This window comes from Apus apus, chromosome 2, assembly GCF_020740795.1.
Source record: "Apus apus isolate bApuApu2 chromosome 2, bApuApu2.pri.cur, whole genome shotgun sequence".
Classification (NCBI taxonomy): Eukaryota; Metazoa; Chordata; class Aves; order Apodiformes; family Apodidae; genus Apus; species Apus apus.
In genome coordinates, this window is record NC_067283.1 from 130,843,394 (window position 1) to 130,871,343 (window position 27,950).

Below are 27,950 nucleotides of genomic sequence, written 5' to 3' on the forward strand. Positions count from 1 at the left end.
TCAGCGTTTGGTCTAACTTATTTATGAAGCCTTCAAAAACCTCCACCTGAAGATAAAACTGACAATATACAAAAATCTATTTAACAAAGTATTTCTGAGAAGAAAAGGTGCCTTTTTTCCCCAGAATAGCACTGACAAGTGAACATCAGAAATAAATAGCCTACAATGAAACCCTAAGTATTTATGGGATTTTACTGAGCATTACTCTGAAGAAAATAATGTCAGGCTCTTGAAAACATGCAAACCTTAAATACCAAGCAATGAAAGAAACACTTCTTTTTCTTTAATAAAAGCAAGACTTAAAAACAAGTCTTACAATAAGAATTGTTCAAATGGTCACATGTAGGTATATATTACACACTTTTATCAGCCAACCTAAGGAACAGAAAGCAGATTTTGCTAGAGAATCACCGTAAATTTGGGTCACAATTTATCTTCTCCTTTTCACATTAGGATCATATCTGCAACAAAAAAGAAAATTTGCTACAATCAGTGATATTCAAAGTTAGTACTGTGATGTAAATAGCTGTATTATATATTCCTAACAAGGGATTAGTCAGTGTTCAGTCCTTTCCCTGACTGCAGTTCTGTAATTAACTAGTTGCTAGCTACAGTTTGACAAAAGGATGCGTAAGATAGAAACTGTGCATGAACTAGAGCTAACCTTTACTAAAACTGTCACTGACTTCTTAGCTACTTAAAATCTTCAAATCCTGAACAAGCTTCTCCAAGCCTTGAACATACCAATGCTAAGTTCCTCGCTAAAATAAAATTTTTAAAAAAGTCAAAAAGGGGAGGAGGGAGAAGGGAGTACTGTATATTATTCACAGCAATGTACAACACTTGGCTATAGCTCATTCAGGCAAAATCCTTCCACTGCTTCCTACTCCTACATAAAACAGGTCCTTGGCTTACCTTCCTCTTTACATTAGCTTCTGATTGACTTTCAGTAATTTACATCTACTTTATGGATATAGAATCATAAATGGTTTGAGTTGGAAGGGATCTTAGAGATCATCTAGTTCCAAGCCCCTGCTATGGACTGGGACACACTCCCACAGGTTGCTCAGAGCCCCATTCAAACTGGCCTTGAACACTTCCAAGGATGAGGGTTCCACAACTTCCATGGGCAACCTGTTCCAGTCTCTCACCACCCTCACACTGAAGGAATTTCTTCCTAATGTCTAACCTAAATCTACCATCTTACAGTTTTAATCCACTACCTCTTGTCTTCTCACTACATGTCCTTACAAAAAGTCCCTCCCCAGCTTTCCTGTAGGCCCCCTTCCAGGTACTGGAAGGCCACTATGAGGTCTCCCCAGAGCCTTCTCTTCTCTAGGCTGAACAATCCCAATGCTACCAGCCTGTCTTCATAGGAGAGGTGCTCCAGTCCTCTGATCATCTTCATGGCTCTCTTCTGGACTCGCTCTAGGAGCTCCATGTCCTTCTTGTGTTGGAAACTCCAGAACTGGACACAATACTCCAGATGGGGTCTCACAAGAGCAGAGTGGAGGAGCAGAATCACCTCCCTTGACCTGCTGACCACTCTTCTTTTGATGCAGCCAAGGACACAGTTGGCTTTCTGGGCTGCAAGTGCACATTGATGGCTCATGTTGAGCTTCTCATCAACCATCATCCTGAAGTCCTTCTCTTCAGGGCTGTTCTCAATCCATTCTCCACCTAGCCTGTGTTTGTGCTTGGAATTGCCCCGACCGAGGAACAGAACCTTGCGCTTGGCCTTGTTGAACTTCATGAGATTTGCACAGGTCCACCTCAAGCTGGCCAAGGTCCCACTGGATGGCATCCATTCCTTCCAGTGTGTTGAACACACCACAGAGGTCGGTGTCGTCAGCAAGCTTGCTGAGTGTATACGCAATTCCACTGTCCATGTCACCAAGAAAGATGTTAAACAGCATCAGTCCCAGTACTGACACTTGAGGAACACCACTTGTCACTGGTCTCCATTTGGACTTCAAGCTGTTGACCACAACTCTTTGAGGGTGACCATCCAGCCAATTCCTTATCCACTGAGTAGTCCACCTGTCAAGTCCATGTCTCTCCAATTTTGAGATGAGGATGTCATTCAAGACAGTGTCAAACGCTTTGCGTAAGTCCAGGGAGATGACATCAGCTGCTCTTTCATTATCCACCAATGCTGTAACCCCATCAGAGAAGGCTGCCAAATCTTTCAGGCATGATTTGCCCTTAGTGAAGCCATGCTGGCTGTCACCAATGTCCTCCTTAATTTTCATATGCCTTAGTATAGTTTCCAGGAGAACCTGCTCCATGATCTTGCTGGCCACAGAAGTGAGACCAACTGGCCTACAGTTCCCTGGGTCTTCCTTTTTTATCTTTTTAAAAATAGGGGTTAAGTTTCCCTTTTCCAGTCAGTGGGAACTTGACCAGACTGCTGAATATAGCAAATAGTTAACTTATTTACTGCAATACACCTATACTGACACTGCTTGACACTGCCATTCCTTGGCCTTCCCTTTCTCTCAATTTGTGTTTTATCTCCCATAATCCTGTGTCACTTCTTGGAAATTCTGACGTGTTTTGTATTCATGCATGAATAACTTACGGACACAACTGAATGATCAGGCAGTTTCAGTCCCACTAATTCTATTCTCATTCATCAAGATTTTTTTTTTGCATAGACAGGAAAATGTGACAACTTGTGAGCCAGATGACATCACTGCATAACTAGAAAGGTATTAGAAGTCACTGCTGCTGCTACACAGTTTGGACTTCTGGCAAAAATGAGACATGTACCCTTTGGAGGAAATGCTCTATGATTAATAGTGAAAGCTGTTTCTCAATGGCTCTTACACATGTTGTGTCGTACCAGGTTGCTTTGATATAGGTTTGGATAAAAATATCCTTCTTCACCATACACATTTTTCTACCTAAATGCACATTTTTTTTAGTGTTAGCCAAATGTGTGGTAGGTGAGAAGTCCAAGAGTGGTTGCTTGTTTCTTGACATCAAAACTAAGAAAACAATGAAATATTTGCTAAACTAAATGAGATCCTTACTTAAAGTGTCAAAGCATTTATTCAAATTTACTGCTACAGCATTGCAACACGAGTCCTAACATCTAAGTGTGTCCTGAAAACCAAATCCTATTTTAAGGGTGAGAGGAAGGATAGGGGACAAAGATAGGCAGGTAGGAGAAAGAGATGATACATGACAGAAACTTGCCATCAGGACACCCAAACAGCTTCAGCCCTGCCTGTGACTGTCTATGGCCATGTCTATGAAGATGACTGACAGTCACGAACATCTTTTTTATGTAATCTCCCCCACCTCACTTCCAGCCATTTTCCATGTTAAATAAAGCCAGGATGATGTGTTCCAGACAGAAAGTAATCAAAAAACATTATCAGAGAAAGGAAACTGTACAGTGCCTGTGGCCTGAAACAGAAAGAAGACTACAGAAATTCCACTACTGTGAGTGAATGCACAAAGAAACAAAAGACCTTGCTGGGAACAGGGAGCCAAGGATACAAAGGACCAGTACTAAACATAACTCATTTATTTGTAGTCTTGGCATACAGTGTAATATGCCTTCCCTTCCTCCTCTATCTCAGTAAGTATTCAGCACCAGTTGAGGGCACAGCTTTTCTGTCAAGTTTATCTTTACCTTGGAGTACTGCACGACTCTTTCTAATGGCATGTTCAAATGCAATTTTCATGGGAAATTGCAGCTGTTAACATTATGCCAAGTAGTTTTATTCAGGATTAAGTACAAAGTTAGAAGTAGGTTACAAACTGCTGAACATTAAATTATGTGGTTTAATATTTTTTACTGTGGAAACTTCTGCAAGTACAACTGTGCTAAATAAATTGGAGGCAAATACTTTCATAAGCATGAACACACATTTATTATCTAAGTTTCCACTGTTGTGTTTTGAAAGGTAAAAATTAATCAAGATATTTTGAACCAGTTAATATTCCAGCACAGGAATCAAGGTGTACCATTTATAAATGTCTTCATAACTGACATATATTTAAAGGCTCTATTGCAGATGTAAAAATTGGATAAAGTGCCAAACTTGGCTTAGTTCTGTTTTTACTTAGGAAGTGGTTATAAACCATTAAATTAGAGTGAAAGTAAGTGGACAGGAAATCAGCTGAACAGGATGATTCTCTCTTTCAGAAGAGACATTAGGGAAAGAATAGACAAATGAAGTGAGTGTTATTGAAAGAAAACTGTTGAAACAGACTGTATTTAAGGGGACGTATGACTTATGGCAAAAGGCAATTGCAAATAACCAAGGTGAACTTGGACCTGCCAAAGAAATCTCTCAAAAAACTCCTGTGATGTAACCACTGATTAAGACAGAATTAATGACTCTACTACAATGCCAGCAGCACAGAGTGATCAGTGTAAAAAGGCCTCCTCTCCTCAGTCTGAAAACTGGAAAGATGGTAAGGCATTCACAGGGAGATTCTAACAAGTTAAAAAAGGCAGCAGCTCTTTCATTATGATTGGGTTTGAAAGCAGCTTAAGGTCTGAAAAACTAGGCACACAGAAGGGCCACACTGAAGGACATACTTAGTTCTTTTTAAAAAAATTAGTTTCACTTTCTGGGAATTGTTACTTCAAAGATTAAAAAAAAATATATGTATTAAAAAAAGCAGTCCTGCCAATCACCTCTTCACAGAACTAGGATTATGTTGCTTTAGCTCCCTCAAGTGATTCAGCACAGGGACACAAGTGCCACAGCCACAATGAAAAAGTGGAAGACCCCATCACTTTTTCTTGGGAGTTCAGATGACTGACTTAATTGTAAGATCAAAAAACTTAATTAAGCTCTAGCAAATGGTTATGGTGGAAAGCCTGAAACCTGAATCTCTTCCAGGCTTTGTGAACAATCAAACTTGTGCATAGGAGACAGGAAACATCAACATTTGAGAATGTCTTTATTAAAAATAATTAAGAAAGCCTAAATGAAATTTGAAGTATAAGGCATAAAAAAATTGAGGAGTTGATGAGTCATTCTGATATATTCCATACATGGAATTTTGAAAAGAATAGTCAGAGAAGTATTTTACAAAACTGAAATCTGTCCAAAAAAAGATGTGATGCAAATAATACATATTTTCTAAATACAAACATAAAGCTCTTACCTAAAGAGATCATCAGCAAGTGATTCTTCTCTTGCATGTCGGTTCTGTTCCTGAGAAAATAAGGTTATTCAATATTTTATGTTAGGATGAAGCGAATTAAAAATTTACAGGAATGATATATTCCGGCACTAACATAGTTTTTCCTGAAGAAATAATTTTTCTCAAACTAGTCAACTCAGTGCATATTCACATTAGGTAACATATTTCACTACTCAAGTTTGGTTACTGCTCCCAACTAACGGAATGGATTAGTTTGTCCAAGATACCAGTTTTGGCCAGAAATAATTTTTTTTGTTTTCAAGCATCATTAAAGAAACAGGGAAATTTTTATCTGAATATTAGTGTGTAAATAGAATTTTAATTAGCATTCTGTAAGCCCAAGGATTAAAAATATAGGAGATATTAAAAAAGTGTTAACAAAACAGGATCTTGATCAGGTTGTGGAAACAATATATGACTCATCAGCAACTATTTTAAAAAAATACTGGGAAACAAAAGTGCTAGAGAACTATGTGATAAAACACTGTAGTTTCTAGAACTTTTGCATACGAAGGTGAAGATTTTTATAATAGAAAAAAACAATTAAATTTATTCCTGCTATATCTCTTCAAACAGAATTTTACTCAGGTATTTTCTGTTCTGTTTAAGTGTAATATATCAATTGTACCATAGAGCACTTTGAACCTAGCTAACCATACAGCAGTTTTTCTTAGCTCCCTGTCACATTTTTAGAAGTAATGTGTTTCCATAATGCTTATTTTGCTTATTAATAAAAAGATCATTCTCTTTTAGGTTCTTGATTTTGCTTTAAATTCATATTTCTGATTGTATGAATGCTGCATACAGAATTAATTCAAATAACCAGCAAAAAGATGAACCTTACCATTCACCTCTGACTTTGAGTAACTCTTCTAATGTGCATGTTCTTACGTCTGGACAGGTAACTCGCTGAGGTTTTATTTAAAAACAAAGCAAATCTAAAGCATTTCTGTAATGACCACTGGTTGGTATGACCACATACACCATTCAAATTTTGTTTGATCATCTTTTAGAAATAATTCCATACCTCCATTTCTTGCCTTAACCATTCTTCTAGCTCCGAATTCTTTTTAGCATGGTGAGCAATCAAATCTGATCCTCCAATAATGTATGGAAGTTGTCCAGCTCCTGGATAAGTTACCTGTGGGACAATAAATTCTTACCATTGCAATACAAGGCAAGTACATTGCAAGTAAAGGGTCTGTTTCAACAAATTCAGAAAGTCTACTCAGGTATCACAGAACAAAATCAGTCTCTTCTCTGAATAACCTGGAATACTGTGTACAGTTCTGTTGCCCTCAGCACAAGAAAGATATGGACCTGTTGGAAAGGGTCCAGAGAAGGGCCACCAAGATGATCAAAGGGCTGGAGCACCTCTGCTATGAAGACAGGCTGAGAGAGCTGGGGCTGTTCAGCCTGGAGAAGAGCAGGCTCTAGGGAGACCTTATAGAAGCCTTCCAGTACTTGAAGAGGCCTACAGGAAAGCTGAGGAGGGGCTTTTCATCAGATAACAATGATAGGACAAGGGGTAATGGTTTTAAACTAAGAGGGGAGATTCAGGTTAGATATTAGGAAAAAGTTCTTCTCTGTAAGGGTGGTGAGGAACTGGAATGGGTTGCCCAGGGAAGTTGTTGATGCCCCATCACTGGAGGGCTTTTAAGGACAGGTTGGACGAGGTTTTGTGCAACCTGATCTAGAGGTAGGATTCCCTGCTCATGGCAGGGGGCTTGGAACTTAATGATCTTTAAGGTCCCTTCCAACCTTAATGATTCTATGATTATTGGAGATCATCCTTAAGAGATATTGAAGTGAAAAAAGCATTTCCAGAGAGCTATTTACTCTCTCCTTTTACCAAAGGAAACAAACAAACAAAAAAAAGAGCTGAAGAGTTACATATGCTAAATAAATCTGATAGTAAATTAAATGAAGTTTGAAAACATAAACTGATTTTTCCGGATAGATTCTATTTTATCATCCAAATGCATAAGAATCTATTATGAAGTAGTGGAGAAGAAAATACTATCAGAAACTGAAAATGTTATCTAAAAATGAGAGCAGACTCCCAGAAAGATGAAAGTCACATTATATGACTCTCATTCTCTACATTAATAAATTTCTACTAATTTTATAGCACATATGTTTTAAACCATTTTTAATATAAGCTGAAGTGGTGGTTTTACATTGAACTCTAAGGATCTTCTTGAAATTATTATCAGAACCCAAGTAAGCAGTTATCTTACTTTTGTAAGATAACAGATTTAGTTCTGTTTAGAAATCCAAGATTTATTAGATAAAGTACCAGACACTGAATCAGCAGATGTTTTATAGATAGGTTTTTGGAGAAGTCAGATTACTAGCTTTCGGAGTTACAGGCAGGCATCACTTAACTTATTCTAAGTAACAGCTTATAACAGAGAACACAAGTATGTAAATATTCTTGCACAAGGTAACCCTTTGTCAGCTTGGTACTTCTTCAGTCAATTAGCAACATATTTGTTAACAGTATAATATGGTAATTAAATTGTTCCTTCTGTAGCTACTATCAATTTAAGAAGAAATATTTCATAACGTATTTCTACAACCTGAAGCCAGTACTTCTTAGTATTTTTAAACAGCGCCATCTTGTGGCCATTTCAAATACACACTAACCTTTCTGAACGTTTTGAAATTTTTCTTTCCCCCGTTGCTGGTATTTCCAGAGAGCTGACTGTCCTGTCTTGGATGGCTGACAACCAGTGATCTAAATTCAGTCAACAGAAGTCTGCTAGGAAGACTGCTAGAGTCATCATGAAGTTTGTTGTGGTTCTGATGTAAGAAGAAAAAGGAAGGAAGGCTTCAAATGTATAAAGAGACATATATACAGTATATCTAACCATACAAACTTCAGAGAAAGAAATTATGGAGCACAGCTGAGGCAAGAGTTAGGATTCCAAAAAGGTGAGGGGAAACAGTAACAGTGCTAGAAGCCCAGAAGATAGATGTACTCCTTGGCCTTCTTATATGATACCAATAGAGGTGGAAGCTTAGTTAATTTATTTCTCTCATATTTACATCTGCTGAAAAGACAGCATCATTAAGAACTGCAGTAATAATTATGTCAATGTAACTCATTTTCACCAGCATTTTACTTTAAGGTAAAGCTTCAAGTTAAAAAAAAAAATAACATTTTTTTTTCAATTTAACTAGTATCTAGGAATTACTTCTCCCTTCCACCTCGCCTCTTACCTGAACTAATTTAGCCAAGTATGCTTAGTCTAAAAGAAACTCCAAGGAGGACAAAGTTGAACATCTTCAGCTCAACTTTAGCCTACAGATTTACCACTGAGGCCAACTGTAGGACTGTTAAGATGGATATGATCAATGAAACAACTTTTTCTTATCCATGAGCATCCTGGTTTTGCTAGGATAGAACTACAGAATCAATTTTGTTTTCAGGGAAGATGCAACTTTTGAGAAGACGGCAGGATCCCATTCTGTGAGAACACAGTTAATAAGACACTGCTGTAGTTTGTGGCCAGCTAAGGAATGTGGGTTTCCACAGGGATCAGGGTCTTTAGTGCTTTTGAGCTAGCCTGGTGCTAGGGCTGGGAGGAGCCAAATGCAGGGCAGCTGACCCGTGCTGGCCACCAGGAGTATTCCATACCATAAACCACTTCCATTATCAATAGGTAAGTTTGCTGGGGACAGGGCTCTTCCTCAATTGCCACTCACTGTTCCTAGAACAACTCAGCCATCCTTCTGCCCCCCAGGGCCTTCTCTCCTGTTTGCTGTGACCACCATGCTCTGGCTGAAGCTGCAGTGCTCACAGTGTTTGGTATCTGGCATTCACTGCTAAGAGTGCACAGCTCACAGCCACTATATGGACTGAGTATAACTTGGTATTTCATATTAGTATTGGGATTAATAGCAGTTCTTATTATTATTTTATTAAATCTGTTTTCATGTCAACCCACATCTCCTTTTTTCCCGGAATTCTCCTTCTTGGGTGGGGAGGGATTATAGGGTGATAGAACAACCGCCTAAACACAGACAATGAGAATGTTCATATGTCAGCCAGTTTGCAAGGACATTTTGCTGCCTGGGGCTAGACCTATGTGGACTAAAAAGGAGGTCTGGGTCCAGGACAAGTTCACAACATTAAGCTATCTTAATTGACAACTCCAGCCCAGATGCAGTATCACTGTTTTATAGAAAAGTATAAAATAAATGTCCCTTAATCTAAGCTGACCCTGCACTTTGGTATTCCTGCACAACATTCCTTTTTCTTGGACTATTTTTTTGGATGTATGTGAAAAGGTTTTATTCTATCCCTTGTTGGCTGGCTACACTCTCCTTTATCTCTTCAGAATCCTCCCATTTCATTTCTGTTTAATCTCATTTCCCTTTACTTTGCCTTACTTCCATTCTCAGGAATTCTTCCTCCCTTCCCCTCACCTACAACAGTTGCACACTACTATCAATCAGTGTACATTACATCTATTTTCTCAATGGTCCCTCACTTCCTTTCTATTGTGATCTCCTTAGATCAGACAAGGAGATTACCTTCTTGTCTGGTCTTGAAGCAGTAACCTAACAAAACCATCATAACAACTATTAACCACCTTGAAGAGTTAATAGTCACACTAGGTTTCGTTTCAGCTACCTTAAGTATCCATCCAAATGCCATTATACACTTGTTGCAGATGAACTACAGTTCTGTCTGTTCACAGACACTTAGTTGGATTGCACTATTCAAATTTACATGTGACTATTTTAAGAAGTACAATCTTCAGAACCTCCTTGACTCTGAAATAGGATCTACAAATACTACATTCTTAAAAGCAAAATTTTTATTAATTTTCTTAATGCTTCTCAAAGTTTTGTGTTCAAACGTAGAATTAACTGGTTTCTTACCAAGACAGGTGCCTCTTGCTTGATCTCACTTTCCATTTCTGAAGTTAGAATTGATCCAAGTTCCTCTTCCTTCTATTCGATTAAAAATTATTTAAAATGTAACACTGAAATTAAATGCAAATTTAATTACTGAAAATTGTTTTCTGCTTTTTACAGTGGAACAAGCATTTTCAAATCCATATTAATATTTAGGCAAAAAAGAAACTGCACTGTACTTTCAAATTTATATTACTTTATATACAATCTAACAATTGGGATTTTTTCTATTAAGAAAATTGCTATTATTCTATCACTTTTTAAATTTTTTCTTATACCAATAGCAAGTTTTGTCCATGTGTACAGTCTTCAAAGTCCTGCCAGGCTGTGGAAAAAACTTCTGAATATAAAAAGTAGCATTTTCAGTTTAATATGGTAAGCATTCATGTGTGCAGAAAGGACATTTCATTACTAGGAGAGGAAAGCACAGAATCACAGAACAGAATCATAGAATGGTTAAGGTTGGAAGGGACCTTAAAGATCATCAGGTTCCAACCTCCCTGCTATGAGCAGGGACACCTCACACTAGACAGGGCTGCAGAAAGCCTTTCTGAGTTTGAAAGCATTCTGCAGGTTGCTTTCCTCCTATAGTTTAAAACCAGACTTGCCTTTCATAAATTATTTTCAGTTGCTTAAAAAAATTAGGTGAGCTTTATGCACCCTATAGATTTTTGAGACAGTTACTCACATTCTCTGACTTGCCAGATACACAATATGCATCTATACTTAAAAACATAAGTAACAAATATGCCTGTGGAGCTTTATAATGCAATTTTCTTCCTGGTCCACTGGAAATGTAATTTACATAAATAAAATATTAAACCACTCAAAGACTTCTTGTTAGCAAAAGTCTTTAAATGCACATCTGATAAAATAACACTTCTGTTATACATAATGGTTTGTTTTCCTTCATGATTGAGACAAGAAGTTAGACTAGAAAAACTTCCCAGGCCATAAAAAGATTTGAATATTCCAAGCAGCCACTTTAGTCTCTCAGTACTGTCAAACCTGATAAGAAAGTACCTCCTCCCTGATACTATATAGAGCAATAAACAAAGATTCTCTACAATTAAAGACTTACTTGTCTTTTAAAATTTACATGTTATTAACAAAGAAATAGCATCATAACGAAGTTCAAAATTCACACTTTGCCAGAAACAAGCTCCAGTAAAGTAGCACAAGAACAGTGTTAAAGGATGCATAGACAGTTAGTAATTCTCATCTGATCAAAGGTATCTTGCAAATGCCAGTCACTCAATTATATATTCCAGCTTTACTGTTACAGTATTTATACACAGCCTACACTGTATAAAAATTGACTAGACAGTAAGCTTTAGTATCATTTTAATTGAAGAAAATTAAACCCATTCCTTCTCTCTTAATCCCCTCTTCATTGTTAAGTCTATTTTTACAGAGCTTTCAACACTGTTTTCATCTACCTACCTGCTTTTTTTTTTTTCCCCAAACTGGCTACTTAACAGTAACTCAAAATCCATTGTTTTCTTCATTTACCTTAGAAAACTGCCTTATTCTCAAAACCAAAGCCAGAGAAATAATCAAGAAAACTAATCACAAGCTATGTTTTGATTTTGTTCATTATGTTTTTGTTCTTTTTAAAGAGGACATTAGTGATTTGCATTGCCTCATACAGGAATTTTAATAATCTTTCATGTGACACAAAGATTCTGACTCAAAAGATGTTGGACACTACTGTGGAATTCAACAGAAGGGTTTAACTAAAGGTTTATTCAGAAAGTTTGTCACATAAATATAGTACAATTGAGTATTAATTTAGTAAAAATATCAACATGATAATTACCACAACAGACAATATCAGAAGTTTTTCTTGCACCAGGGATATACTACACTGTTCTATCTACAGTACTTCAAGCAAAAAGAGAGGTTAACTTTTAGAATACAAGCAGCTTTGAATTCACAAAGAAACAATGCCCTGAAGAATAAAAAAACATTTGAGATAGGTGTAACACTAAATGTTCACACATAATAGGTACATCATGTCAAATTTCAATTCAGAATTATTTGATAGGTTTAAGCAAACAAACTTTACAAAGTCACTTTCTGTATGCAGGCAGCCTCATCCTTAAGCCATTTGCATCCTTCTAGAACAATTGTAAATTTCAAGATCAGGCAGCGGAGAAGAATATAACTTACCAATATTTTACTCTCCTCTCTCTGCTTTACATTTACTTCTTGAACTCTGCTTCCTTTGGCTTCCAAACATCTTTTTTTTTGTATACTTCCTTGAGCTTCCTGGTCATGGTCTGTCATTTGATCTTCCCAGTCCAGGTCTCTGCTTCCAAACACAATTTCTAGTGCCTCCGTATCTTCAGGTAACTCATCAAACTCCTTTCTCTTCCTTGGTGCATGCTTTTCACTAGAAGTAATTTTAGTGTCTGTTCTACCCCTTGCTAGTTTGCCACTTTCCCTTGTAAGCTTTGTACCTGTGTTTTCTAATGCAAAATTTGGCTTTGGGTCCAGAGTGTTATATTCCTTTTGATGCCGTTCTGCTTTACTGTTCCACACTGATGAAGCTGTGGTTTCAGAGCACTTGGAAACAGACAATGACCTTTCCTCCACCTTTGCTAGTTTTGGTACAGATGTTTCTTCCCCTTCTTCAGTTCTTTCCCTTAGCCAGAAAGTAATTACAAAAGAAAGAAATTACAAAAGCATTTTTGAATAGGACTAACTGCATCCACAATGTAACAGCTTCCTGGGATTTACTGACTGCATTGTGAAATTGGAACTTAAGTAGCCGTAAGGAAAAGTTTGCCATTCTAGGAATATAATCCAAGAATTACCTTTTTAAGTATGATTTGAATTAAATATACACTGCTTCAGTTAGAATGATTTTCCAGAAACAGCACTATCACAACAAAAAGAGAAGTAACATCAAGAATATTTTGACATACCTTTTTCTAGCTACCGGGAAGTAATTTGTAATTGAGTTAGACTGGTGACGTGAAGCACTCTCACTAGGTTTACCAGCTTCTGAAATTTTAGATGGTGAGACAGGATAACTTTTTTGACTAAACCCAGATGTTTTGTTCACTCTAGATACTGATGTTCCTGTGTTTGCACTGCCACTTGTGCTGGGGTTTTTCTTTACAGCAGTCATGTCCTGGAAAGCCGTTATTGCTCTTCTGTCCATCTGAGGAGTATTCTCTATCTCCATACTACATTGGAGAGAAAAAAAAAAAAATTAAATGGACACACAAGAAGTTACCACAGAGGTACACTGCAGAATACCACTTTTTAAAAAAGCTGCACCTGTACTTTATAAACAACATAAGTGTGCAAAAAACCAAAATGTAAAATCGAATAAATATATTTTTATAATTGTGAAATGGCTTGAAAATTTGTAATAGTTAAGACAGTCAATCAAATATGCCAGCATCTACATTTGTATCATAGTCTTAAATCCTATGTAATGTTTTCTGTTACCTACTCCTCTAAAGGAGAAATCCTCTCATTGCAGATAAGTGACAGCAATTTAGTGAGACTCCTCTCAAACACTGTGTATCTTTGTCCACATCAATGATACTGTTCCGCTGCCACAAGATTACTTTATTTGCAAGTATTAGCTTAGAAACTATGCTCATGAATACTTTACCACGTCTGCTCTTCTATTTCTGTGTCAGCTATGTATGCTGTGCTGTTATCTGCAGCAGTTGGCATTATGGTTTCATCCAAACCCAAACTCTGAGAAATGGCTCGTCCTGAAACACCTGGTGCAGTACTTTTAGTTGCACCTGCAAGATCAATATAAGAGAAGAATTAAAACATTAATATAAAATCTGTTTCCTTGAATGTATTACCACAAAATTGGAATTGATCAGGTGTGCTTTTTGTAATAAGGTCTTAAAACAATTTTAATTAAAAAATTAAGTACATTTGTTAGAAAGAAACAGTTCTAAAAGATCATAATCTGGGATTAATTTTTCTTTAAATATTTTGCTTAAATTGAAATGAAGCATAATGGGAAATCATATCAATATGGACATAATGAAATTAATAAATTACGTAATTTATATTTTACGCAAATCTATCAGAGCACACAAACCCTAAAATTTACTGCTTTATTATGATCTCTAACATTGGATGATTACATTTGGGATTGCTTCTATTAACACAGAACCAGTATTTGCTATAAAAAAAAGAATTCTACAGCAAATTTATCATAATCCACATAGTCAGGGGATTGCCTTAAAACATAATTTGTGCTCTCTATTTAGTTACTCATGTTATTTCTCCACAAAACAGAAAGAAGAGCATATACAACATGTTTTATATTGTCTGCCCTTCTACTTGTCTTTGTCTTCATACACTTAAGTCAGAGGATACTAACATCTACTAGGGCTTTTTGTAACTCTTAAACAATAGCATTTGTTTCCTCTTTGCAAGTAAACTGTAAACATAGCTACCTTTAAAAGCCTGATACACAATCCTTTTATGCAATTTATTTTTAAAAAATAATTTTTATCCAATTGAATCATTCAGATTGGAAACAAGAATCAGCATTTCTGATTTATTCAGATGTCTGCAGGGTCAATATCTTTAAATTTCATCTGAAAACCCATTTGTTTTGTATAGTTTTTTAAACTAACAGGACAGACAACTGATCGTATAAGTTATTCATACAAGAATACTATTCAACCAGAATATTTTTGAGAGCTCTGCCAGTACATATATATAGCTTTCTCTCTTCAGAATACATTTTGAGTAAGTAGAGACAAAAGAGTCATTAGTATGCAAAGACTAATTTATGGGGGTTTTTATTATTTTTTTTAAATTTTAACAAATACAAGAATTTGTAGAACAGTATAGAACCTAGAATTATATGCCTAACACTGACAATCTGACAGAAACAAAATACAGACTAACAATTTTGGAAGCAGCATGAAAAGAAAATTAGATGAACAAAACCTCTGTCACTCAAAGATTTTTATTACTACTGTATTAGCAAATCTAAGTTAAAATTGGAGACTTGGAATGTCCACAACTAACCTATATACTTTAGCAAACGCAGAAATCATGTCTCTTTGTTTTTACTTTGCTTTGTCAACATTATGCTTGATTTTGAACAAGGTGGGGGGCACCATTTGAATTTCCCTAAAGCAAATTGCTTTTTCTGCACAATAAAAGCAATTCTTTACAAATTAATTCCACCCTTATTCTCTCAATTTCTAACATTTGTCTTCTACCTCCTTATTACCCCAGTCTTTTCATAAAAGATAGTGTGGACTTCCAACAACCACATACATACTAATTCAGTGGCCATTAAAAACGTAAACTTCAGATCAACGTAACACTGTTTTAGTGGTCTTGCAAAACAAAACACAGGAACATTAGCCATTGATGCCCCTGTAAAAAAGAAATGTTGCTTCTTTAATGTTTTTAAATTTATCAATACCCTTCTTCCAATTACCTTTGTTACCAGGCTGCTTTTGAGGGTTGCAGTATTTTTCCGTAGACATGAAGAGAACTGCCAATCCAATTTCTGCCTCAGGAATAGACCTGAGATCCTTGCTATTAATATACAAATAAAATAAAGACAAAAAAAAAAAAACTTTTCAATACAGATTCAAAGATGAATAGGCCCAGATATGAAGGGTACAAAATGTTCCATTCCTCCTTTCAAAAAACATAAGACTACATCACAATTTTTCACAACACATTAAGTCAGCATAATTAACATTATTATACCCATGTCATACATGTATGAACTTCCACATTTCATGCTACTGTTGCCACTGTCTGATCCCAGTAATCTGGCCAATGCATCTCTCTCTACCTTATTTCTGGGCACTTAACCAATTGTGCTCTATATCTGATTCAAAAATGTGTGTGAATAGAAATGTGATTTGAAAGGTTCAAGCAATTCTTCCAAGTCAGTGAGGCACACAAACACCTCTTATGTACTACAGCCATGAGAAGAGCTTGAGTATGGTTTTCTCTCTTCAGCAGAAAATTCAGAGCAACTAGGTTTAGGTCTCAGTTTGAGAGTTGGGATTTTGTTTTCTTTCATTGTTTTAATAAAACAACATTTGCCCTCTCAAACAAAACCTACCACCAAAAGAAAAACTGATTTTTATGAAACAGAAGGTGCTCTACAAAAAAATTGTATGCAAATAATTAGACAACAATGAACCATATGACCTCAAAGTGCCATCTCATCTCTTTTCCATTAAATACATCAATTTGTTGAAATCCATAGATGACATATTTTCCATTCTTAGGATACATTAAATTTAAACTTCTTTTGAATAGAAGAAAAACCACTTGCTGTAATTTCAAAGCAGCTTCATTACAATGAATTATTGTACAACTGCATCCTCCAAAAAAAGAAAAAGCAAACAAAAAGAAATTGAAAACTCCATCAAATCCTCACAGAACTACCAAGTCCTTTCTTCCCTTTCTCTTGAAGTTTTAGTTACTATGCTAAACACTTAAAGCAATTAAGAAAATGCCCTCTATATAAGCATTCTACTGATTAAATACATATGTAAACATCATGAGTAAATCTCTGCAGAAATTCTGAAATTACCCTACCACTCTACAAGAGAACAATGCTGCACCTTTGCAAGACAGTCAGAATAGAATCAGTCCAGTTTCTCATGGAGTCAGATCCTGGGATCTGCGAGTTGGTCAACCCCACATCGACAACACAAACTTCAGGAGAAACAAATAAAGAAGTTTCTTTTCTGCCTTCGGTCATCAATTTTGCTTCCCCTCCTCCAAGAACAACTGCTGGACCTAGCTTCTTGTGCTAAAAAGAGAATGCAAAATAAAAGAAAAAAAATCTTAAAACAGTCAGCTTAGAAATAACAGCATAATGAACTATCAGCATAATGCATATCACTAATACACATACAGACGTGATGTGTTCTGTTTGACCCCCTGTATTGTTAAGAAGACAAACACACAGAAATCCTGCTTTCCTGATGAATCCAAAACGAGTATGAATTCACGCAGAACAGAATCTGTGCTCAGCTACTCTTGCAGTATTTTTGAAATGTAAAGCCTGATTACCTGCTTGGCAGTAAGAAATACAAAAGTTTTTCCACTGAATATTTTTTTCCTTTCATGATGCTCAGATAAATCCAGTTTTTCAGTGCCAATGGAAGGCTCATCAACTGGCGGATGAAAGCTGCAAGAAAAGAAAATTAAAGTTACAAAATTCAGATTTACTGATCAGTACTGACTCACAGTCCTTTCTGGTTTAGAGTAAAGGTCTGAATTTAAAATACTGTATTGCTCTAATAAAACTATTTATATAAATATTTTTTCAAGAGATTGTTTAGATGAAACAGAACCTCTTATTTCTCAACATTTAAGCTCAGATCAAGACTTTCTACTAAGAGGACAACACTTTCAGGAACATATTCAACCTATCCACTTGGAGAATCTGCTGTACACAAATCCACATTCTTCACTAACAGTACTGACAAACGGGACTGCAATCTCACTCTGGACTTACTCTAGCTGATAGTGAAACTCCACACAAAATTAGCCATCTTGCTTCCTTTACCCTTCAGGTGTGGACTGCCACCCCTCCTTCTCTTCTATTGGATCAAGAAACTGTATACCAACAAACTAAGTGACAGCCTACTAAAATGACAGAAAACAGAATCACAGAATTGTGAGAGTTGGAAGGGACCTCTAGAGATCATCTAGCCCAACTCCCCTGCTAAAGGAGGATCCCCTAGAGCACATTACTCAGGACTGCATCCAGGCAGGTTTTGAAAGACTACAGAGAAGGAGACTCCACAACCTCCCTGGGCAGCCTGTTCCAGGGCTCTGTCACCCTCACCGTAAATAGGTTTCTCCTCATCTTTAAATGGAACTCCCTATGTTCCATCTTGTGCTCGTTGCCCCTTGTCCTGTCACCAGGAACTACCGAAGAGTGTCTGGCTCCATCCTCCTTGCACCCACCCTTTAGATACTTATACCCACTGATAAGGTCTCCTCTCAGCTTTCTCCAGGCTAAAGATGTCCCAGCTCTCTCAGCCTTTCCTCATGAGAGATGCTACAACGCCCAAATCATCTTTGCTGCCCTCCACTGGACTCTCTCTCTAGTAGTTCCCTGTCTCTCTTGAACTGGGGAGCCCAGAACTGGATGCAGTATTCCAGATGTGATCTCACTAGGGCAGAGGAGAGGGGGAGAATGACCCCTCTCGACTACTGGCCACACTCGTCCATATGCAACCCAGGATTCCACTGGCCTTCTTGGCAACAAGGCACATTGCTATCTCATAGATAATTTACTATCTACCAGGACTTCCAGATTCTTCTCAGTATTGCTTTCCATCAGGTCCACCCCTAACCTGTATTAGTGCAAGTACACTTTTCTTGCTGGTGGGATAGAGAACAGAACGGATTCACCCTGCAGATTCTCAGTTGTTTTGTCCAGTATGAGAGAAGAAACCAGGAGGTCAGCTGGGAAACAGATTAGGCACAAGTGAAATTCTACCCTATAGCTCTTATTTTTTGTTACAGCCTGGTCTCTGCTCCAGTGTACAATGGCATGCCCACATAATAAAAAGCCTCTAGATTTAAGACAAACATTTAACCTATAATTTGATGATAGTATTTACAGGATCTTTGAGCCACTTACTCATTACTACAGCAGTACAGACGAGTACAGACAAGACAGCGGTTTAGGTATGTACTCTGGCTGATCAGAGAACTACTCATCTTTATTCTGACTGCTACTTATACATCCTTCTCATACTCTTGTGCAGGAAAAAGAAAGATGCTGAAACACACTCCTGAAGTCTGGTTTCACAGCAGAATAAGTTACATATATACCATGAGTGCATACATACACATAGATATGGTTTTAAATTTTTCTAGGCAAGAAACATAATCCATGAAATACTGAAATATTTAAGTTTCTGAAAAAAATGCCCCATCTGTAAACATAAACACTCTTCAGACACTGAATATTAACACACTTACAGCTGAATATGAGAATAAGCACATACATTTTCTACTGCTTCTAAATACAAAATTAAATTAGGATAAGCTAAAATGTACTATATAATGACAGGTAATTTTAAATAATCTTTGTTCTTTTGTGTTCTTCACAGTCCATTCCTGAGGCTTTATGTACAAAACTGACCAGCCTGAAACCATCATATTTTGAAAAATGAGTACTTGATAGGTTTCAGCAACCTTGTTCAAGTCTGTCACAAAATATTGCTGCATTAAAACAATGCCTACTAATTATAAAAAATAAGGTGGCTCAGGTTTTAGTTAACAGGCCAAAAGACTTCTGATACTGATGTCTGTAGAGGCAGTTATTAGCCTAAGATAAATACAGGGGACAAAGTCATCTTGAAAGACCAAAGGATGAGTAAAAAGGGAGAAACATCAGAAACATACTTTGGAACAGGACTACAGTTTCTAAATACATTTCAAAACTCTGCTTTTTAATTTCAGCAAAAAACTTCAACTGAACATCTCCTCTTCAAGGAAACCTTTGATTTTCCTTTGAAACGCTTATCCAATGCTGATCAAAGCTCAGAAGGCAACACAGTCTTTTTCTCTCTTAGAATCCTGTATTGCTCCGTCACTTTCTCCCCATAAGCTTTGAATAGTAACACCATTATCCAGAAAAGACCCTGTACAGTCTTGAATCTTTTAATTAATAGATTTTTATTCTTGATGACTTTCTGTTAAAGGCTCAGTTACTTTCCTACTTTTTTAAAGCCCTGCACTATTTACACCGGACTGCTGTAATAAAATGTTATGTCATACTGGGCTGCCCATATGCAGCCATTAGTAAATTCTTTGGTTCTTGTTCTTCCTTGCATAGGTTATCAAGAGAGTACCAGAGGACTGGGGTAATGCACTTCACCACGAAAAGCCTCAGGTAAGAAGCTCCAGATTCATACGGGAACTGCAGGTTTGCAATTCTGTCAAGTCTTAGTACAAACAAAAATAAGATTTAATTTTTTTGAACTTTAAAGATTACATTTCCCTAAATTTTTTGGGGGATCAGATTGACACTAGTAATCAAGATTTAATTAACAGTGTCAGCCTGTATTACCACATCAATATACCTTTCTTATTTCATATCCCAGCTAGTATTACCCCGAGTTATTTAGTGTCTTGCAGATGTACCAGCTCAGGTGAGCTCTAGCCACAATGCAGAATGTACAGATTCCCAGTGAAAACTAAGTCTTTTTGGAAACTAAATATAAACAGCTGCTAAATAAATTGTTATTATCTTCCCAAAAGCTACATCTTAACAATATCGCCTATTTAAAATACTGTAACTATTTTAAATATAGATGTGCGTATTACAACAGCTGTCTTACTTAGCTCGATGCTGAACTCTGTCTTTGAAAGCTACATAATGGACGTACTGTGTCACTAACATTTAGTCAGCTCAGCTCCTCTGAGGGTCTAAATACTTAGCAAAAATGTTTAAGAAAGGGAAACATATCCACCTGGTACTATTTTATGGAGCACTTAACAGCTCAATTACATTGACACTTTTGTATTAAAGAAATGGACAACATGCACCTGGTTTCAAAAGGACAAACCACTGTTTGCTTGTTACTGCAACAGCCAGTAACAGCAGCCTCACAGCTAGGCAACATCAGGCCAAGCAAATTTCAGATTGTACAACCAATTGCTAGCTTTTGGAGGCTTGTGCTTCTAGTACTAAAAAAAAAATAAAATTACATAAAAATCTGCCAGAAAACATTACAGACAACATTTCAGAGAATTCACCTGTCAAGCTAACTCCTTCTGACCAAAGTTTACAGTAAACTCAGTAACTAACTGCATACTGGGAAAATATGTCTACACATTGAAATAAGCTTGATATAATTTATTTTAAAGAAATACAATTTTCTTTATTTTAAAGTATCAGCTCCTAGAAGAGTTTAAATATTGCTTCAAATGTATTAACAAAACCAGTTCCTATTTAGAGCCAGGAACATCTCTGTATAGTCAATTCCAAGAGCTCATTTTGTAAATCTAAAGATGAGAGCAAGAAAATTGTATGAATATTAAAATGCACATCATATTAAACATTCTTCCCTATATAAAGTTGCTATATAACACATATTCTGCCAAATATGATCAGATAAATTTGAAGCCATTTGATAATCTAACTTCCATAAATCTAAATCTATGATATTGAAAACATGACATTTACCTTTCGTGATTTGGCAGCTGTTGCCTGGACTGAATAGCTTTGATTAATTCAACAAAAAACTCTGGTTTTATAATTGGTCGACCACAAATCAAAGCACTTATAGTCTGAAAAGAGAAAAAAATACGTATTTAATGGATGGCAAAAGTTTAGCCATGTCATAGTTTTAATCTGACAGGCCACTAAATACCACAGAGACGCTCACTCAGTCTTGCCATGGGGAATGGAGAAGAGAATCAGAAACGTAAAGACACTTGTGAGTTGATGTAAAAAAAAAAAAAAATTTATGATTGGGGGAAAAATAGTAGTAGTAAAAATAATAGATCATACAAACAAATTACGCACAATCAACTGTACATCACACACTGACCAGCGCCCATCCCATCCCTTGCTAATGACCCCAGAGGAGAGAAAAACTGCAATCTAGGAAGAAAGACTTCCTGGCCAACTCTCATCTATACACTGAGTATGATGTTGCATGACATGGAATACTCCATTGGCCAATGTGAACCCATTGCTCTGGCTGTGTTCCCTCCGAGCTTCTTGTGCACCCAAAACCTAGCAAAACATGGGAAGTTGATAAGTCCTCAATTTCAGTCCAACTTAAAACATCAGTGTATTATTTTCATACCAAATCCCATCCTAAATACAAAACATGGTGCCATTCTAGTTGCTAAGAAAAAAATAAGCTCTTTCCCAGCCAAAACCAGGACAGGATGGAATATAATTTAACTAGAGTTAGTTTTTTAAGATTTTAGATTTGGAAAACGTCACACAAACAAAAAGAACAATACCAAATTTTGCTACTGAAAAACAGGAAAGTTTTATTTCCAACAACCTAGCCTTCAACTGGTGTCTTGACCAAAGTTAAAAAAATGTACAAGGCAACTCATGAAAATGAGTATTCAAAATTGGCTCCTTTAATTTTCCTTTCCCCCAGCTTCCCATCAACATACACCTCTTTCTACACTTGGAAAAGGAGAGACTTCCTAGCAATGCCATCAACATGCAAAAGCTCAACGTACCTTAACGGTAACTTTCACTGATACCATTACAAGGTGAGTACACTCTTCTGTCCATTCATTCACTACAAGGCCTCCAAGCTGCTGGATGGCTTGATTTAAAGCTGTTTTCTGAGCTACATCTAAACATGAGGAGCAGACAACCAAAGGTTCATACTCTACTCTGCAAAGCACAAGTAAAAGATAATTTCTTTAGTTATTTCAGCCAGATAGCTTCTTCAGTTATTATGATGAACAGAGCTGACTTAACTATCACATTTGTGTCTCAAAGAAATCTGAAGGGGAAAAAAATAAAAAAAAACCCCAACACTCTTACCTAGATCAAAGGCTGTGCTTTAAAATTTCCTGAGGAAAGTAAATACTGATTTTTATTAAGAAAAATAAACAACATTTTGACTTGATGTCTGAAATATTTCTAAGGACTTTTGGGTCTTTCACAGGCATCACACAGAATTAGTGCTCCAAGAATACTGCAAGGTCAGGGAATATCTGAAGAAATTGAGTGTGTGCTTCCAAAAGCAAAAGTATGCTCAACAGAACAGTCCACAAACAGATCAGTATTTTAAAAAAACATAAGTGTCATAAAATGCAAGTTCAAGTAAGGTTTTCCTAACACTGCTGAAACCCTTGACCATAGGCCTATTTATATTTGTAGATTGTCCATATGGAATTACAGCATATAGAATCCCATTATTTGACTTGATTTAGTCTACTAAGCAAAAAAAAAATTAGATAATCTTTCTGGTACAAGAGGAAAGATGGATCTGCTCTGTGACGTTACTCCTGTACCACATTTCAGGTATGCTTATCTAAGATATCAAAAACCATTTATTGTAGTAACTGGAAGAGATGGCCTTTTTTTGTCAAATCACACCAATAACAGTGACAAAACTGAGTCAAATTTTAAGGGACAAAGCTAAGTTTTCATTGCCTTCATGTTCATTTTAATGGTCACTACCATCCATTCTATTTACCTGCCACTTTAAAGTCAAGGAGTGCTTCATGTATTCAAACAAATAGCACTAGCTACCATGTCAAATTTGAAATATTAGCAGGTTGGGTTCCCTAAAGAGAATACAGACATACCTCACAGCAACAAGCATTCAGTGGCTAGTGCCGCATAAAGCATCTTCCAACTATCTCAGTTTTTTTCTCATTCCATTAGTAACAGCTAACAAGGGCTCAGACAAGTTGTCCCTACCCTAAACTTTCCTCCCATCTTTAGAACAATTTATGGTTTAGGATTCTGTTCTTCACCTAAGATAGCCTGATAATACTCAATATAAATTATAAAACATCTTCTAAAATGCCAGTGCTTCACTATTAAGAACTTTAATCTCTTAGTGTCAAAATAAATGATATTATAAAAATATGTAATGGAAAACTACTGCAGAAGCAGATGTGGAACACAGGCAAAATAGTACTTCTCTCCTTTGCTTTCTAAAAACTCACAATCACTGTATGGCTTGCCGAGCTGTACAATTTTCTAACATACTCTTTTCAAAAATTGCAATTTTCTACTTGATATTTTTATAATAAAAGCACTTACCTAAACTTGCTCTCAAAGACTCCAAAGTTGATTCTGTCACCAGACTTCAAAGACACTGAAGAGCCACAAAGTTTTGATCCATTAACAAAGGTCCCGTACTTAGATGTATCTCTTACTGTTAATATAGGGACTGAGAGAGACTGGCTCTGAAACAAACATAAATGAGCCATTATAGTTTATCAGAATGTGAGATTACTACCATTAGTTACTACCATTATGGATCAAAGAAGGAGATAAATAAGAAAAAGCCCACCAAATACTATCCTAAATAAAGACTTTGGCCAATGAGGCTGTAATTATTCATCTTCTGGTTTTCACTGTGAAGGAATTAAAGAAAACATACAAATTTTTAGCTTCAAAACTTTTGTACTTCTTACACTCAGTCTTTTTGGAAGCTGTGCAAGGCAATTGTTCGCTGGCCCAAAGCCTGTGCTAGTGCAATTTAGCAAGGCTCTGAGATTTACTATGGGTGTTTTCACCTACCATCAGCCCTGGCACAGATGCCCAAGTCACCTTCCTGCACTTTCTTCTACAAGCACCCCTAGTCTTCTACAAACTGCAGAACATGGTAGCACCAATGCACCTTGAGAAGAGGTTAGACGCTGTCAAATTTGCCAAATTGTTTACAAGTCAAGGAGAACACTGTCAGTCTGTTTTTAATCACATTCTGCCACATAGTAATACACTATTTGCAGTATTAAATGGACGAATATATTTTATGTATTTAATTTCAAACTCTACGGTTACATAAATGAAAATTCTGCTGACTGGCTTCAAAACATCCATAAACACTGCAATGCATAAGTGACAGTACACTGCTGCTTGCTAATTCTCCTTGGGACATTTTCAGTCCTCTAAGCAAATACAGAATTAACAATGTGGAATGAAACACAAACTAAACCTGCTGCAATTGAAGCATTTACCATAACTGAGACCTAAAACTTGTCCATATAATCAAATTTAATTGCATAATTTTCCTGTTATTATTATTTTAAGACAAGTTTCTAGCGAATCTTCACTTTGAGATAAAAGGAAGCTTGGACCAATAAAATTATGCCACTAAATTCTGCAACAAAGGCAAGAAATCCTGAAGGGGGAAAGAAAATGTAACCAAGATTAAGAAAAGCCAGGTGAGCAATGGTTCTACTCCAAGCATAAAAGAGAGCAAAATGAGAGTACACATGGTCATGGCAGACTGAATTACCCACACAGCGTATTGATAATGCAGTAAAATGCAATCAGCTACTTACAGGGCTTGGTTCAGGACGACTTACTGTCAGAACTGCATGACTTCGACTAATGGACTGATCATCCTGAATCAAAATTGCACAGTTTTTGCGACCAACAACATATTCCGTACCATTTAAAAGCCGGTATGGCTCACCTTAAAAAAACAAAGAGACAGAAAAATATCAAAGCACTTAGGAAACATTCAGAAGTCTGCAGTGTATCTGAAACTCAACTTTGCCATGCATCATTTATTAGGCTGACTAGAATTATGCATTTAGTTTATGGAGAAAATACCTTTCTTCCCCTCTCCCTTGCTTTGTACATGATAATAAGGACACTTTTTATGATAAACAAAGCCGTTACAATAATGATGGCACACTTTTTCCAAGGACAAAATATTTCTACTAATGCTTTCCTTATTTTCTCTTTTATTACTTTTTGAAAATCATTACATAAAGAAAAACAATTACAACACAAAGACAGCTTTTCCAAAACACAGGTTTTAAGGGTACATAATGTTTTGAGGGTACACATTATATTCATATCACTTATTAACAGGTCCAGAGGAAAACATCCTCTTAATGAATATGGAAAGATCCACAATGTAAATCAAACCGATACTTGGTAAGGTTAGTCTCTGACCTATGCTTTAGCTCAGTCTCAGTATGTGTCATTTAGGTAACGTGGTGTCTTTTCAGTGAATGGCTTGACTGCATCAAAAAGGTGTGTGCTACCCACTGGTCAAGAGAACCAGAAATGTTTCTTAATGGAAATCAATGCAGATTAAATTATCATTATCAACACAGGGCAAAAAAACTTTCCACAATACCAGTGTTTTGGCTCTTGCTCAAGAGTTTTCCAGGCAGCAAGAGAGTCATAGAATCACCACATGGTAGGGTTTTGAAGGGACCTCTGAAGATCATAAGAGTCCAACCCCCCTGCAAGAGCAGGACCACCTAGAGCAGGTCACACAGAAACGCATCCAGGAGGGTTTTCAAAGTTTCCAGAGAAGAAGATTCCACAACCTCTCTGGGCAGCCTGTTCCAGTGCTCTGTTACCCTTACAGTAAAGCAGCTTTTCCTCATGCTGAGGTGGAACTTCCTCTGTTCCAGTTTTTATCTGCCCCTTGTCCTGTCACAGAGCACCACTAAAAAGGGACTAGCCCACTCTTCTTGACACCCACCCATCAGGTATTTGTAAACACTAATAAGGTTCCCTCCCAGTCTTCTTGACTAATCAGCCCCAGGCCTCTCAGCCTTTCCTAGTAAGACACATGTTCCAGTTGCTTAATCATCCTTGTAGCCTCCGTTGGACTCCTAGTATATCCCTGTCCCTCCTGACCCGGGGAGCCCAGAACCGGACATAGTATTTCAGATGTGGTCTCACTAGGGCGGAGTAGAAGAGAAAGAGAACCTCCCTCGACCTGCTGATCATCCTGAATCAAAATCGCATAGTTTTTGCGACCAACAACCTATTCTGTACTATTTAAAAGCTGATATGGCCCTCCTGAAAAAATATCAAAACAGGAGACAGAAACATATAAATTTATAAAAAACTCCAAAATACTTATTACTCAGTCAATTTCAACAGGATTAGGTACTGCTGCCACTAGGAAAGAAATCAAACACCCAAAATTCACTTTGAATGAATTAGGAATTAGGACACAGTTGTGATAGGACTGCTTGTAATACAGAAAACATTTAAACCAACAGGAAATGTGTAGATGATATCTATTATCAAAGCTATCAACGTATCAAAGCTCCAATGCATAAGGAAACTTATTAAGAAAAGTATAGCGACAATTCAGTTTCAAAACACTGCATCTAAGAAACAACATGATGTCGAGTTCAACACTCGGTCCTTGAAACATAAACTCGGTATCTTTTCTGAAAGGAGGGAGAGACTCCTGAGGTTGACTTCTGCCTCAGAGCTCAGCTCTCCGGGTACATGAAAGCAGGACTCTGTGACTTGCTTCACCGGCCGCAGTCGCCACCTCAAGACATCCCACCATGTCCCATTAAGAGAAGCTGTGCTCTGCAGTGGTCAAGCGAAAAACCGAGGCTCAGCCATGGACGAGCGCCCAGAGCGAAGAGAACTTGTCACCTCGTCCACAGCGGCCCAAGGCAGCTTTGCCCGGGGAGCACGCCCGGGGCACCCCGCCAGGAGGGCCCAGCGGAAGCCGAAACGGTGGCTCCTGCAGCCGGCCCCGCTCAGGACACGGCACGACCCGCCCCACCCCGGCCGGCAGGTCCCGGCCAGACGCAGCCCCGAGGCCAGGCGCCCGCCCCCGCCCGGGGCTGTGCGCAAGCGCAGGCTGAGGCGAGGAAGGGCCGGCGGGCCGCCGTGCGCGGTGCTCCCTCACCTTTTCCTGTAGCGGGCACCAGCTTCCACATCCTGGAGGGCAGCGAGGGGTACCTCAGCGGGACTCCACCCAGCGCCCCCACAGGCCGGGGCAAGGCGGGGAAGGGAAGAGAAAACCGGTCGCTCGCAGCTGCCGCCGGGACCGAGCGTCCCTGCTCGCGACGCGAGCCGAGCCCTGGGACGCGCGGGGAAGGGAAAGGGCGGCGAGCGCCGCCTGCCGGGCACGGGAAGCCCGTGCAGCCAGGCCTGGCGCGCAGGCGCGGCGGGAGCTCCTGCGCCTGCCCAGCCTGGGGGCGGCCGCTGGTCTGACCAGCCCCGCGGAGGCTGCCGATCCCCCTGCTCCGTGACAGCTGAGGCCGGGACTGACAACCCCGGGCTGGACTGAGGCGGGGGCTCCTGGAGCCCGGGGGGCAGGGTGCAGGGGCAGGGTGCAGGTGCGGGGCCCAGGTGAAGCTGGGCAGGGCGGATCAGGCCTGAGGAGCCCCCACACCCCAAGAGC

At 38.0% G+C, this 27,950-nt stretch overlaps 1 protein-coding gene across 1 annotated transcript; it reads right to left on the minus strand.

Annotated features, from left to right (window-relative positions):
• Window positions 1-261: 261 nt before the first annotated feature.
• NBN (nibrin) lies at window positions 262-27,657 on the minus strand. The gene is made up of 16 exons (XM_051610820.1): window positions 27,453-27,657; window positions 25,111-25,244; window positions 23,861-24,006; window positions 22,315-22,474; window positions 21,293-21,396; window positions 17,152-17,269; window positions 16,698-16,888; window positions 15,548-15,648; window positions 13,733-13,871; window positions 13,032-13,295; window positions 12,274-12,748; window positions 10,066-10,137; window positions 7,822-7,977; window positions 6,200-6,313; window positions 5,134-5,183; window positions 262-461 (listed from the first exon to the last, which is right to left on the minus strand). Exons 1-16 carry the CDS (start codon window positions 27,481-27,483, stop codon window positions 431-433), a joined length of 2,286 nt encoding a protein of 761 aa, XP_051466780.1. The 5' UTR covers window positions 27,484-27,657; the 3' UTR covers window positions 262-430.
• Between the last annotated feature and the right edge of the window lie 293 nt (window positions 27,658-27,950).

Coding starts and splice junctions, on each gene's coding strand:
- NBN (XM_051610820.1), bottom strand. CDS start 27,483: ATGTGGAAGCTGGTGCCCGCTACAGGAAAAG. Junction 22,475..23,860: donor GTCTTTGAGAGCAAGTTTAG/GTAAGTGCTTTT, acceptor TGTGCTTTGCAG/AGTAGAGTATGAACCTTTGG. Junction 21,397..22,314: donor CAGTGAAAGTTACCGTTAAG/GTACGTTGAGCT, acceptor TTCTCTTTTCAG/ACTATAAGTGCTTTGATTTG.